Raw genomic sequence first — 15,338 nt, 5'->3', positions numbered from 1 at the left:
TAAACCGGCATGAGGAAACTTGGCCTATTCTTGCGCCATTATACTTGTTGACATATTAACTGCAGTTGAAATCTATAAAGTTAACTTCAGGCAAGTCAATGATTTTTACTGGAGAGCTGACCTTCAATCAATTTATAGTCCCTTAGATGTATTTCTTGTATATACAGATCACTACTCAATGAAATTTATTAAGTAAGTGCTCAGGGGGACTGGTGAAGCCTCATTTTTAAATGGAAGTTGTCTTTAATAGAACGGGACTAAAATTGTTTCATTAGGCTGCAGTTCTAGGGGCACTTACCTGAGAGTTAGACCCAGTGGACATAACAGGATTTGCTTTCACAGGGTTGGAATCCTTGAAACGTTTAATCATACATTAAATCAACACTGTCTTCTTTGTTTAAAAATGCTGAACCCAAGAATAATTTGAGCACAGTGTTGCAAAAATAAAAATAAAAATTGGCAACACAAATATCCCGAACATAAAATATACAGAAGGCTGCTTCTATGTGAAATTCTGGTTTTGAGTCATTTGTCCTAGTCATATGAGCAGTAACATTATAAGGTTAACTATATTTAACCTGGCATTTCATTATAAAAATTTATCCACCACTGGAAATTCCAGACAGTTCTTGAACAATGAACATACCAGGGACACAGCACATAGAAACGAAGGACACTTGTTCCTTCACTTTCTTGAGAACTGTTGTGCAGTACTTGTATTTCAACAAACTTATGAGGCCAACTAAAGAGGGTCTCTGGGGACTTCTTGGCAACCATGTGTGCACCCTGTCTCATAACTGATCTGGCACAAGTTTCCAGGTGCCAACATTTGCAGTTGCTGTCTTGATGGCCTTGTTAAAATTGTCAGACAGCAGACTGATACCCCTGGCACACTCCACACTGAAGACAGACAGACTTTCTAAATGGGAGGGAAATAACTTGAGCACACATTCTCTGCTCTGCAAAACAAATGCGCTGTAAAGCAGTGGATGCTCACGGTTTAAACAAGTTCCATCAAGCCTGCCTTCTCCTTTTAGTGCTTGGCAGAGGTCACTCCAGTATACGAAGTGTTTTGGTCCTATAAAAATTGCAGAAGCTAGAGCCCCTGTATGCATACACTCCCCACATGCAAAATGCATTCAGTGAACGTTTGAGGACAAGAACTGTGCTGGCTGGCCATGTCTTCCCATGAAAACCACGTGTTCACCATTAGTAAATTAAAAAAAGGTGGGGGACAGCCCGAATGTGCATATGGATGTATATATGCAGGGCTCTCACTTATAATTAGCAATTATCCTTGGCCCAATTGGTTCCCACTTACATGGAGGAAATCTATGCATGTAGGACTGTTGAACACAAGGGCACTCAGGGGCATAGTCAGTAGACACACTTCTGGGGCCCCCTCCATTTGGTACATGCAGATGTTTGTGCAGAGAACAGAATTGTATCATAAAGCTAAACCCAAAAAGGTGTACTCAGAAGCAGGTACTTCTACTTTCAGTGGAAGGTTATGTTTAGTATTCAGGTAAATATACATTTTTAAGTAATTATTATGCCAGGGAGGTAGCAGCAAGGAAAGCTTACTTCATCAGTGCCATAATATGTACAATCAGCAACAGTTTAGCAAAGATTAACAGGTGGTGAATCTAAGTTTTGTGTGCCAGAAACCTGTGTTATCATACAGCATTTGGATGGGCTTTTCCAACAAGTGCTCTTACAAACAGTATGAGCATTCTGTACTCTCACGGTAACAGCATTCTTATTTCAAGATTTTGGCACCATTTTCTTCAAATATTTAAATCCTTTATACAGTGCTATTGCAAGGAAGATATGGTGCAACTTCAGAACTACAAAATCTATCATGCAGTGTGACTGCAAGCAAAATAAACATAGCAATACACACATCTGCCTGATATGCTGAATCAGGGCATTAATCCATCTACCCCAGCATTATCTAGTCCAGTTTGCAAAGAGGCCTCCCTGACCATGTGCTGAAAACTTTTTAATTCTGCTTGCCATCACAGGGAACGTGGCATTGTAGCATGGCAGCATCCCACCACTTCTTCCACCAAGGTTCCCAGCCAACAGAAGATGCAAAACACCTCACCTGCTGGCTGGGGATTGTTTGAATTTGGTCCAGCTGCAAATTGGCCAATAGCAGTCAAACCAGGGGGCAGGCACACTCAGGGGGTGGATCTGACTGGGTCCATTGTGGATTTCACTCAGGTTCAGATTTTGCTCAGGTCTGCTCCTAGAGTACATAAAAGAGGGTGGCCTCATGCCAGGCCCTTTGGATTTGGGTAAAAGCCTTAGTCATGGTTGGAGGAGAGGTTGGAAGTCTTGGTCTGCCCCTACAAGGGAATGAGGTACCCCATCAAAGGGATCCTGGAGGAGATGTTCCTGTCCAGATGGGGAATAGGGCCATAGTTTTCCTCCATGGCATACTGGGTGGGTTTTTGATGGATGCCATAGGCCTCCCCCGCCATTCTTTCAACCCCTGGGAGAATCAACCAGAAAATGGGCTGGTTGAAACAGGTTATACCTGGTGTCTATGCCCAAACTACCTTCACCTGTAATCAATAAAGTTGTGGTCTATTTTAAGGTCACCAGATGTCCCCGTTTCCCAGGGACAATCCCCGGATTTACAAGTCTGTCCCCATACAAAATCCATTGAAGTTGAAAAGTGTCCCTGGATTCATTGAAAAAAATATGGTAAAGGAAAAGGAAAAGGGACCCCCGACTGTTAGGTCCAGTCATGGCCAACTCTGGGGTTGCGGCGCTCATCTCGCTTTACTGGCTGAGGGAGCCGGCGTACAGCTTCCGGGTCATGTGGCCAGCATGACTAAGCCGCTTCTGGCGAACCAGAGCAGCGCATGGAAACGCCGTTTACCTTCCTGCCAGAGCGATACCTATTTATCTACTTGCACTTTGTGCTTTTGAACTGCTAAGTTGGCAGGAGCAGGGACCGAGCAATGGGAGCTAACCCTGTTGCGGGGATTCGAACCACCGACCTTCTGATCGGCAAGTCCTAGGCTCTGTGGTTTAACCCACAGCGCCACCCGTATCTATTTTGAAACCAAAATAATGGGTCACAGGTAGTCTCTTCAATACATATTGTGGGGTAGTGGGTCACAGCCCCTGGGTATACAAATGGAGGTGCCTGATCTGCTGAAATTTGAACCAGAAGCTAGCTACATATTCCAATAATCCCAACCTCAAGCAACACTATTTTAAAGCAATGTACAGGCAGACTTCGGCAAAAATCAAAAAGAAAGGCTGAATGAAATATTGGCTAAGCTTGAGGTCTTATGCAGACTTAACAGAAAAGAATTTCCTATCAGGTTTCTATTCTCCAGGTGATTATTGCCTTAATTGTTGCATTATTTCCCAAACATTAGGAACAAGTCAGAAAGTGTAAATTTCTCCAATCTTTTCCAACAAAGAAACAAATAAGTAGCAGTCTTGGAAGTGTATGATGACAGGTAAGAGAGTGCAATTGTTATGTGAATGTCTCTAACTTCACATGCTTAACCCTTTCGCATCCAAGCTCCCTCCCCCCCCTCCGTTAAAACTCAGTTTGTTTTGTCTCCTGAGGAAAAAAGTTTCCCCCATAGGGGAAAGCATCTGATGGAAATAGTGGGGGAAATGGCTGGAGTAGAGAGGGTTAATCACTCCACATATTACTTTGTCTGTTCCCAAGTCTAATTTTCATTGAGCAAAAAACCTGGAAAATGTTACAAGTGCATAACCGAACATCTAGCCTGGCTCTGATCCCATTGCAGTGTCTGTTTATTCTCAGTATAAAGGACTGACCCTCTTTGGAAACGTAGACTCAACAAACAATGATCAATAAGTATGTTAACAGCAAGCAGTTTCCAAATAAATTTACCTGCTCCAACTTTTTGAAACAATTAAAAAGTGCTATTCAAACCATCCATGAGCTGCCAAACACACGGTTCTAGAGCGTAATAAATACCAGGAACTGAGTATGACATATTGGGAAAGAAAAACAACTGATCTTTATTGCAAAATTTTAAAATAAAGACATATCCTGACTATTCAGTGCTTAACAAGCCTGTAGTTATGACAACAAAACAGAAGAACAAAAGATGGCAATGAAGGACATTGCCTTTCATACAAATGTATTTTGGAATGTGCTGCTGATACAGGATACTTCTCCCCAACAAGTTAGTGTCAACCTTCCTCATCTGACAACCTTTGAAGCGTACACAGAGTCATAAGATCAGAAAGTCACGCAGATGAAACTCTGCGTCCACAGGTCATCTACAATGTTTTTCCACCCTTACATAACCCAGAAGGGATTGACTGTCCAGGGTAAGAGTACCCACATTCGAAAGGACACCACCAATAAAATATAAATCCACACATATAAAATGGAAGTATGCCCTTTAAATCACCAGAGAGACCCCCCTACAGTAAAGGTGGGCAACCTACAGCCCTTGGCCTAGTTTCATGCAGGGGGGTGACAGTGAGCGGCCAAAAAAAGTGTGTGTGTCAGGATTCAGCCCAGGCCAGGCCTGGAACCCAAGGAACAAGGGAAGCAGGACCTCCTGGCAGATCTCCATACTATGAATGCTACTGAGGAGATGTTGGATCCAGACATGCCTGCCCCAGGACTGGAGGTTAGGACACTGGGTTCCTGGCTGTCTCTCACGTGTTCCTCCTCATCTGCCCCAGAGCTACAGGAGCATAGCTGACAGGGTTCCAGGTAAGACTTTCGGGGCCACCACAAAAGTGCTCAGCTAGGGTGCTTGGAAGGAGGTGGAAGCACATGGAAACCGCTCCCTGGATCAGGGCCTGGATACGAGCAAGGAAAAAAGGAGAAGCCTCCAAGTCCCAATTCTGAGCTGACCCATTCATGGAGAAACATCTCTGTTAGCTTGAGGCTTCTTGAAATAGGCATACGGACTGAGAATGGGGGAAGGGGGTGGCAGAAGAAGAGAAGAAGAGTTTGGATTTTATATCCTGCTTTATCACTACCCTAAGGAGTCTCAAAGCGGCTAACATTCTCCTTTCCCTTCCTCCCTCACAACAAACACTCTGTGAGGTGAGTGGGGCTGAGAGACTTCAAAGAAGTGTGACTGGCCCAAGGTCTCCCAGCAGCTGCGTGTGGAGGAGCGGAGACGCGAACCCGGTTCACCAGATTACAAGTCCACAGCTCTTAACCACTACACCACAGTGGCTCTCTGGCAGTAGATTGAGAAATGGCCCCATTTTGTGAAGGAGTCTCTTCCAACTGATGGGCCCCTTCATTGTCAAAAGAATGACAACAGCATAAAGTTGTTTGAACAACATATTGGAAGAAAATCCAGTCAGTTCTTCAATCTATTTTTCTCAAGCACATTACATAAAGGAAGCACCTCAAGTCTGCCAACTATGAGGATGGGGCGGATCAACAATAGAACTGTTTTGATCAATAATAATAACAGAGAGTCTTGCTGTGGGTTTAGGTTGAAATAAGACAGGCCTATATTAAATATGCACGATATTAGATTATTAGTGCCCTCCCCCCCCAAATATATAAATGGGGGCCCCCCTGAAACTTCTTAGTACAGTGATACCTCAGGTTAAGTACTTAATTTGTTCCGGAGGTCCGTTCTTAACCGTTCTTAACCTGAAACTGTTCTTAACCTGAAGCACCACTTTAGTTAATGGGGCCTCCTGCTGCTGCCGCGCCGCCAGAGCACGATTTATGTTCTCATCCTGAAGCAAAGTTCATAACCCAAGGTAATATTTCTGGGTTAGCGGAGGTACCACTGTACTATGTAAAGATCACTTCACAGTAGACAAAAAAATGCCACCATGTGTACAAGTAGAAGGATGTAACAACTATGTGTAGCTCTGTTGCATATGACTAAAATGGAAGCTTCTGTAAACATCGTTGTTGCATTCACTTGACATTTACATAGACGCAAGCAATCATCATTCAACATTTGTTCCTGTATCTGCATCTCCTCAACGGAATTTAGTTCCAAGCAAGTTTACTTGTGGAGGTTGGGGCAGTCCAGAAGATGACAATATCTGCAATAGAAACCATGTAAGGACATGATGTGGTTTTTCATGTGTCTGAGTTTGATTTCTATATAGTCAAATATAAGCATCAGGTTGTAGAGATTTCCCCTTCTCTCACCAAATATTGCTTATAGTACAAAGGAAGAAAAACTGCAAGCTGTCCACATGTATCTCCAATGTATTAATGTACAGCTTGACCTGTGCAAATTTACCTGAAAGCAAGTCCCACAGAGTTGTGTGGGACTTACTCCCATGAGAAGCAATTCACCGGAGCTTACTCCCTGCATAGGATTGCAGCTTTACAACAAAATCCTATGCAAGACTACTCAGAATAAGTCCTTTAAAGTTCAACGGGACTTACTCTCAGTAAAGTAGGTACAGGTTTGCATCCTTAAAGTATTACAACAGTAACAGGAAGGATTGCACAAAACAAAGAAACTTTTATATTCCTACTTTTCTATATATACTTGATCCTTTGACAAGCTAACACAGTTTGGTTGTAATATTGACCAAATTGTTGAAAGCAGTTTGTCAGAGGAGCTAGAAAATATACTTTAAAAGGCACTTACATGTGACAAACTTCTTTCCTAGTTTCATTATGGTTCATAAAAAATAAAGTCCAACTCAGGAACTGGCAATGACTGAAGAAAACAACAACCCTATCTACCGGAGATCTAAAATAATGTCATGAGTATATTTTACTGATGGGTTCAAGTCCATTCTCTTGGTCCTAATTAGCATTTTTCTCTTCTCCACTTTCTTTATTTTTATTTTTTTAATCTCCAATGGACACCTTAGCCGAATCTATCAGCTTTGACAGAAGGCCGAAATCCTGGCAGTGAACTATAAATTGACCATTTCCATAAAAAGAGCTGCTAAATGAGAAACCATGTGCTCAGTATAAAACTAATTTCATGCTTTCAAAAGCACACAGTGGCTTCTAGCAAGATAGTGGCCCTGGGACTTGCAAAGACAGATTGGCTAATACAAATGGGTTTGCTCCTGGTTAGCCATGCTTTACGTGTACTGCCAGTAAATGGAAATTCTCAAATCTTCAGTCAAACATGTTCTTATCTGTAACTCAGTTGTTGGGAGCTATATAAACAAATACTTCATGAATAAATTTAATGGGGAAAGCATTAGATAGGTTAGTTTCTACTGAAAGATCTGCAAAGCTACTTAAATAGTTATTTTGTAAGAATAAATGCCAGTTTCATAATGCTAGCTTGTAATTTTCTCTTCATTGGGGACAATACTACCCAGACCTAAAACAAATAACTAAAACAACACCTACCTCAATGAAGATAAGCAAGCCCACAGCAAGGTTTAATGAATAATATTCACACTAAAGTGATTGGCTAGAACTTTTTAGACAAGTAAACATAACTTAATCCTCTGCCAGAATGTTTTGAAACTTAAGGGGTGGGCGATATGAACTTCACAAATTAGTTTCAGCAATATATTTCTGCTTTTAAAAAAAGAAAGATGTGCAGCACTTAAAATGTCATATTTAATTAAAGCATGCTTAGATGGCAGTGACAGTAATTTTATGCCTCTCATAAAACAAGTTGTCATTGCAAATGAATTAGTTGAGGTTGTCCTGTGACTGACAGGTCATACCATTTAATACTCACAGAGTCAGACTCCCGTTTTCATTACACCAGTATGCAGTCCATTGCTTTTATCTTATTTTATTAGTTGCAAGTCACGTTAGTAATTTATCTCCTGTATAATATCCCTGCCACGAGTCAAGCTTTCTGCTAAGTAGGGTTCAGTACCCTGCATATCATTTTTGATCACAAGTACACAATCTCACTGATGATTAGCCTCATCAATTAATGATCAGCATGTCATATTGTACCAATACATGGATTCTGATATATTTGAAATAACTAAGAGCTAGAACAGCCTCTTCTCCAAGTAAAATGACAGGAAACCGAAAGGAGTTAACGTTTACAATGTCATCATTTTCTCATTATTTTTCTAGCCTTTTGTGTTGTCTCTGCCGGCACAAATGAAACACAAAATTCCACTTCCACACACATACAGAAATGATGCCAAGCATGGGATAAATGTATAGGAATGTGCCTCAAAGCAGTTCTGTAATGCTTACTCATAATAATAATAAAATTCATTGCTCACCTCTGCTAGGAAGTCCACTCCACATTTTGGTAGTACTAAATATCCAGCTCATAAAAGAAACCAGGTTAGAAACACAAAACTTCCAGTATGTGAGCAGAAAGAGGTATGGTGAACACTACAGAGGCTTGGCTCTCCAACCCTGATCATCTGTGTGACAGTAAACTGTTACACAGTGCAGCTCCAAACCTTCTCTGCTGCCGGCTTATTTGCACTGCTCATTGAAAATCCTTTACATGCTGGCAGCATTTTAGGGAAGGACAAGCACACTGAGTCATTTGTAAAGAAAGCAGAGCAATTTCAGTTCCACACATTCATTCGTACTGAAACACACACACACCACACACAGAGAGACACACACACTGTCAAAGTAAGGTCTCTGGGATGGATTTATGGTGAGGAAAAGGCAACCTTAAGGCTTCATTACCAACGCAGGGGATTCAGCGGCTGTGATCAAATTCAAGCAAAAGACGGATGATTATGAAATGGCTCTACAGATATAGCTGCAAGCCACGCAGAATGAAGAATCATCTTCCCAAACTGAGCAAGTGTCAAAATTAGCTCTGGGTTTTCCACAGTGACAGAGGAACATCCGGAGCCAATATGCTGATGGGGAGGCGGGGGTTATTATTGGAGGTGGTATTAAAAATGAAAACAGTGACATATTGACTGAGGGTTTTTTTGTTTTGTTTTTTACTACTAAGAAAATGAACAACGTGTGTTCAGAAAACAAGAAACATCAGTTATATGCTATCCTAAAATAGCTAAAAATATAAAGCCTTTTTTCCCACCAAGACAGAAATGAATGTGGTAAATATTTAGAGCTAAACTATGGACTACTGACCTTGCAAACTGGCTAGCCATTTGTAGCCAGCACAGACTGGCAATGCGGGGAACCAGTTCAGATGAGAACCCTAGCATGGAGGAATGGGGGGGGGGTGTTTAACCTTTGTCCACTACTATGGCCCCAATCCAGATTTGGTGGCCTGTGCCTGCAATTTGCACTGTGGAAAAATGCTTCCCAATTCATTTCAGCAACATTTTTTCCTTGTATATAGATATGCAGCAAACAGAACATGCGCTTTGGACGCTAGACCATATGGTGCTCGTTTGGTATCCAACCATTCCTTCAGTTGAACTGCACCTTATGATGTGTACATCTCTACCCGTTTGCTTTTCCCTCACTTGCTCTCACCAGCCCCAGCCCCACTGCTGATTTCTTCTTCAAAAGTCTCTCCTTTTTTTTAGTCCCCAAACTCTTGTCAGTCAAAATGGCGGGGCAGGTAGCTCTCTTCCCAAATCGCTTCCAGCTACCAATTGTTTTTTACCTTTGAAATTTTAATCTGTACCTTTCTACAACTACCAATTGTTTTTTACCTTTGAAATTTTATTCTGTACCTTTGTGCTCCCCCTTTGCTGTTGGACCTACTTCTACACTTCTTAACTGATCTTGGCCCTTTGTTTACCTTTCTTCTCTTTCACAACACTCGACCCTTGCCCCTTCATGACTTCAGTATTCATGGATGAACATCTCACTGATCAAGTTACCTTCCACTTCCCCCCTCCCCCCCAACTAAACTCCTCCAGAGGCCTGTGACTTTGGACAGACTCGGCCACTCACTGTCCCGTTCACTCCCTTGACCTTGTGTTCTACAAGAACTGTTATGTACTGGGCTCCCCGCCCTAAGAGAACACCCTCTTTCTGACTACCACATTATCACTCACAGTGTGTACCTTCTCTACCTCCACACCTCTGCTTCTTGTCTCTACTGTGACCTGCAGTCTGATAACACTCTCTTGAAGTGTTATCATCCCTTTATGTCACCTGGCACATCTGACCACTGCTCTAGATCAAGGTAGCCAATGTATGATGTTGAAGTGCAACTCCCACCTGCAGCCCCAATGGAAGATGGGAATTGTCATCCATCCAACAGCATCTAGAGGGTACCGTGTTGGCCACCCCACTCCAAACTCTGTTGTTTTAACACCACCTCCACCCTACACTTAAATCTTAGCTTGTTTGTTCTACTGTCCTACCAAGCTATTTGGCATGCTTGCTCCCAGCCCGACATACATCTTCTATACATTATCCCCATTCATGTCCTCAGGGTGCTATGTGCATTTTGAGGCATTAAAAACAACACCAACCGGCTCATTTTAAATCCATGCTCCCCTCATACCAGGGTTGCCAACTTGAATAAAATATTGGGGCCCCCAGATAAGCCCTGCCCTTCAATCACATGATGCTGTCCATGCACACCACTTGAATGGGAATGCTAATCAACTTGGGGGGGCTGCCCCCCTCAAATGTTTTATTGTGGGGCTGAAGGGATCTCAGCCACAAGGAATTGACTCCTATGCCTCATACTCTGCTCTTTATCTGGCCAAGTATAATTACTGACCATTTTCAACAATCCTGAAGCTTCTTTTCCACCTTTTATGCTCAGCTAAAGCCTGCCTTCTCTTCCTCAGTTTCTGTCAGAACCTCACCAACTTCAGTAACAAACTGCAATTTATCTGCCAAAATCTCTCTCTGTCCCTTCACTGCATCCATTCATCTTCCACCTCCCTCAGACGCCAGTGTTTCTTGATGGGATGGAACAAATGCAAAGAATGTATAGATGTGTATATTAGGCAAAATTGTATGTAAAAATGTGTACAGTAGAAAAAACTAAACACTAAAATGCCGGTGAATTTTCATGATGTAAGTCCACTTACCTTCCCTGCAGGGAGGTGGCGGTTGCAGCATGATGCGGCTTGCTGCTGGGGCAGGGGGAGAGATTAAAATGGCCGGTGGAGGACGCCACGTCCTCCTCCGCCAGCTGTGATGATTGACATGGCCCACCTGCAACTTCAGCCAACCACATGTGGGCTGGGGATCAAGTTTTCAGGAGCAGACTTGACTGGGAACTTCTCATTGAGATCCTCAGTCAGCTCCACTCACTGGGCTTAAATAAGGAGTGCACACGATCTTGGCAGCTCCATCAGAGCCGGATCACCCACCCACCCTCCCTCTCTTGGCAGCATGCTACAACTCGCCCAAAGGAGTGGGCTGGTCATATGCACGATCTTCCTATCTAAATCTCGGTCCCTGTTTTCAGGGCCAGGCAGGATTTTTTTCCTCCAGACATATTGGGTCTGTCTCAAGGTTTTTGCCTTCCTCATAGCAATTGTCACCACTTAATGGCGGATAAGGCATTGGGATGGGTTGTTAGTCAAGGCAGTGGGGGTTGGGACTCTCAACGCCCCCCTCAAAGAAAGGGGTACCCTGTTAAGGAGGTCCAGGTGCTTCTATCCAGGTGCCCACACAGGGTTGTAGGGCGATGTTACTAAACTTATAGTGGTGATTCTGCTGGGTCGCATCTACGTCCTAGGGTGATCCCTAACTTAGGATCAACCCTAATGAACAATCATCCAGCAGGCAACACGTTAGCCAAAGCCTACTGACACCTGTAATCCAATAAAGTTGTGGCCTGTTTGATCCCAAATCCTTGTCTTGTGGCTGTAGCTCATGCCACTACTTAGGCCCTGTTACAGGCTGCCTGAGCCTGTGCTCACAAAATATCACCTCAAACCGATGTGGAAAACTGAACTTAATATTGGAAAAATGAGAAACTGAGGTAAACAAAAATTAATATATTCAGCCATCGCTCTCCAACTCCATTCTCTAGTCCATACAATCAGACTTCTGTCCTCTCCAGCTACACTCCACTAAAGCTGCCCTTGTATATCCTCTCAGCGCTACATCTAAAGAGCTCAACTGTCCTTGTCTGATGCAATTTAACATTATTAATACAAGAAATAAAAATACCCTGACAAAAAGACAACTGGGCCTATGGACACAAGAGCTATTCATCACAATCTACTATTCTGAAAAGTGATTTCCACTTTGATTTAAATATTAAATATTTAAAATTGATGTAAATATTAAATATTTAAAATATTCCCCAATTCCCCATAATCTTAATTCCCCCGACAGCCCCCCCAAATGCTTATGACAGGTAACAACAAGCAGCCGAAGAAAACTCTATTTACCCATCACCACTTGGCCGAAGTCAACTGACTCTCTAGTCCTGGCTGCAAAACGCTTTTTAAAAGCAGAAAGCCCCAACTGGAAAAGTACCATTCGCTACATTGAACCCAAATGTTCCTCCCATCCCCATGGCTGAGAGACCCGGGGGGGGGGGGGACTACACCAAACAGCACAAGAGAAAAGGCAGGATATGTGTGTGATAATCAATGATAAAGCACGAATTGATAAAAAGGAAGCACATATTGTACATACGACAACAAAAAAGCAAAAAGCTCACCTCAAGCATGGAGAAGAGGCCAGACTCGGCTGAATGTGTATTTCAGCCAATGGTTTATCTGTCAATGAAGCTGCAAAAAGGTATGAGAAAGCACTCACTCTGCAGCTGAGGAGTGTGTTGCAGGTCCTGCCTTTTCCCAGCTCCTTTCAGTGATCATCATGAGGTACGGAGAGCAGATACGTTCCTCTCTCAGGTAAAAAGGTAAAGGGACCCCTGACCATTAGGTCCAGTCGTGGCCGACTCTGGGGTTGTCGCACTCATCTCACTTTATTGGCCAAGGGAGCCAGCGTACAGCTTCCGGGTAATGTGGCCAGAATGACTAAGCCGCTTCTGGCGAACCAGAGCAGCGCACAGAAACGCTGTTTTACCTTCCCCCCAGAGCGGTACCTATTTATCTACTTGCACTTTGACATGCTTTTGAACTGCTAGGTTGGCAGGAGCAGGGACCAAGCAACAGGAGCTCACCCTGTCGCGGGGATTCGAACCACCAACCTTCTGATCGGCAAGTCCTAGGCTCTGTGGTTTAACCCACAGCGCCACTCAGGTAGAAAGATATTATTGGTTTATTCCTTACACCTGACAGTCTTTACTGTGGCAAACATTAGGGTACACATGGCGTACACAAAGAAGGCACATCTGCTGAACAGCTGCATAGGTCCTTACAAATAACTGATGCTCACAATCCCAGAAATAAGTATGTTTCCTTTTAGATGTTATACCTCAGCATCCCAATACCTTACAATTTGTTTGGGGGAAATAAGCACCAACCAGCTGTTTCTGTGACAACAATGAGCAAGAAGTATTCATGCCCCGACATTTACTCCTATCAATTTGGGATCCGGTGATAAGTTACAAAAGATGTAAAAAGCTACATGTGAAAAGTATTCAGGAAGCCTAATAATTATTGTGATAGCATCACTGTGAAACTGGTTTCAATAATCAAGAGACAGCTATAATATATTCCATGGGAATAAAATGTGTACTGCAGCATGCAAAAGGAAGTCTTTCTTTTAAAAATACCCACATTAACTGCATATAGTTACAAGCTGTTTTGTAGTGCATCTGGTTTAAAGATCAAAACCAAACTTTTAAACTCATTACAAATGGTAATTATGTAAATTAATCATTTTAATCATCTAACAACATCACAAAAACAGATTTTGTAGGTACACATAACTACACTAGCACAGCATAATTATTTGCTATTCTGATAAATAAAACATGAAATAAAAATAAGTCTTTTAGCATTTACTTCTAAATTGCTGGAGAACACTGATTATGGCTTGGGTACTATTTCACATTCCTTAAAGAGGAAAAATCACTGTGATGACATTAAAATATAGCGGAGTTGAACGCAAAAATGGGTTGGGGGTGGAAAGCACAAAGTTGAGTTGATAATGTTTTTACAAACTTTCCGTAACCCAAGCTGACCTCTGATGTATCTTCATGGGCAGGATAAAGGGTGAATCATATTATTTTATTATTTTTTAAAAAAACAGCATGGGGGAAAAGAGTGAACTAATGGAATTTTTCTGCATCTCAGCCAGTAATATTTTCATTCAAGTTGCATGGAGATTTCCATTTTTCAATGTTGTTAATAAACTACTCTGATTAATACTTCCACCCAATTAAACAAACGCAGCAAAAACTGGCAGAAGATGAAAACTTCACATGCCATGGAAAACCCTGAAATGACATGTGCCATTTCTACAGAGGCTGCACTGCCAAGTAGAACCAGATGGCTCGGCTTAAAATGTTTCAAAACTTGACACATTTGTCATTTTGTCACCATTTGCCCATGCACTCTACACCGACAGAACTTCATAGGGAAATAAATCCTGCAGTTTTCTGTACTTCGTAGAGTATCCCCAAATGCCTTCCCAAACATCCCTTTGCAGCTGCACTCAGCTAAATTCAGTTACGAGAGGGCAAACTATAACACAGACCATGCCTTATTAAGCTAAAATTGTTCTGATTCTCCAAAAAAAGAGATCTATATAATTGTCTAATGACATCACTTGTTTTCCCTTCTGTGTTCCACCCCCCTTTTTTTCTTTTTTGCATATATGTATAAAGAAGGCTGATCGTCAAAGAATTGATGCCTTTGAATTATGGTGCTGGAGGAGACTCTTGAGAGTCCCGTGGACTGCAAGAAGATCAAACCTATCCATTCTTAAGGAAATCAGCCCTGAGTGCTCACTGCAAGGACAGATGCTGAAGCTGAGGCTCCAATACTTGGGGCCACCTCGGGAGAAAAGAAGACTCCCTGGAAAAGACACTGATGTTGGGAAACCTTGAGGGCACAAGGAGAAAGGGACGACAGAGGACGAGATGGTTGGATAGTGTTCTCGAAGCTACCAGCATGAGTTTGACCAAACTACGGGAGGCAGTGGAAGACAGGAGTGCCTGGAGTGCTCTGGTCCATGAAGAGTCGGACACAACTAAATGACTAAACAACAACAAATACATGCATACCTGATTTCAGTCCGTGCCTCTCAAAGGCTGGTTACTGTAAATGATACTCTATGATACACCTGTGTTTTTCGAACAGATGCCTCAGCTTCTTGCAGTGTTAGCCTGTTTTGGTACTCCTGTACAATCAGTGTCTCATATTTTAGTACAAAGATATGAAACACGTCAGAATTTGGCTCTGATTGATAAACAGCTGCTTAAACATTCTTTTAAGGAAATAACAAACCCCAAAGACATGTGTATCTTCCCCTCTGCCATACACCCACAAAGAACAGTCCTAGCAGTGTCAATAACAGGAAGCTTTAAAGGGAGAGAAAAGACATTTGATTCACAAAACGGGCCTTGCGTGCAATGATTGCAATCTACTTTGTCCAAATAGATACC

At 42.4% G+C, this 15,338-nt stretch overlaps 1 protein-coding gene and 1 long non-coding RNA gene across 7 annotated transcripts in view; one reads left to right on the top strand and one right to left on the bottom strand.

The window, feature by feature from the left end:
- LOC309363438 overlaps window positions 1-15,338 on the top strand; it is a 111,031-nt gene that overhangs the window by 39,481 nt on the left and 56,212 nt on the right. The gene's annotated exons all lie outside the window — the stretch shown is intronic.
- The window catches only part of ZNF385B (zinc finger protein 385B), a 199,396-nt gene that overhangs the window by 132,513 nt on the left and 51,545 nt on the right, over window positions 1-15,338 (bottom strand). The window contains exon 1 of one of the 6 annotated variants that reach the window (XM_081930114.1): window positions 8,584-8,598. The exons of 4 other annotated variants lie outside the window; for them this stretch is intronic. Coding sequence is in view for 1 of the 2 variants with exons in the window: in XM_081930110.1 (XP_081786236.1) it covers window positions 8,176-8,227 (52 nt within the window). In the remaining variant the exon portion in view is untranslated. Of the gene's footprint in view, window positions 1-8,175; window positions 8,363-8,583; window positions 8,599-15,338 lie in introns of those variants that run through there. One more of the 6 variants, XM_081930110.1, reaches the window with a different exon arrangement.

This window comes from Podarcis melisellensis, assembly GCF_964234715.1.
Source record: "Podarcis melisellensis genome assembly, chromosome: 1".
NCBI lineage: Eukaryota > Metazoa > Chordata > Lepidosauria > Squamata > Lacertidae > Podarcis > Podarcis melisellensis.
The sequence above is the reverse complement of the archived record's forward strand: the minus strand, read 5'-3'. Positions and strand labels throughout refer to the sequence as shown.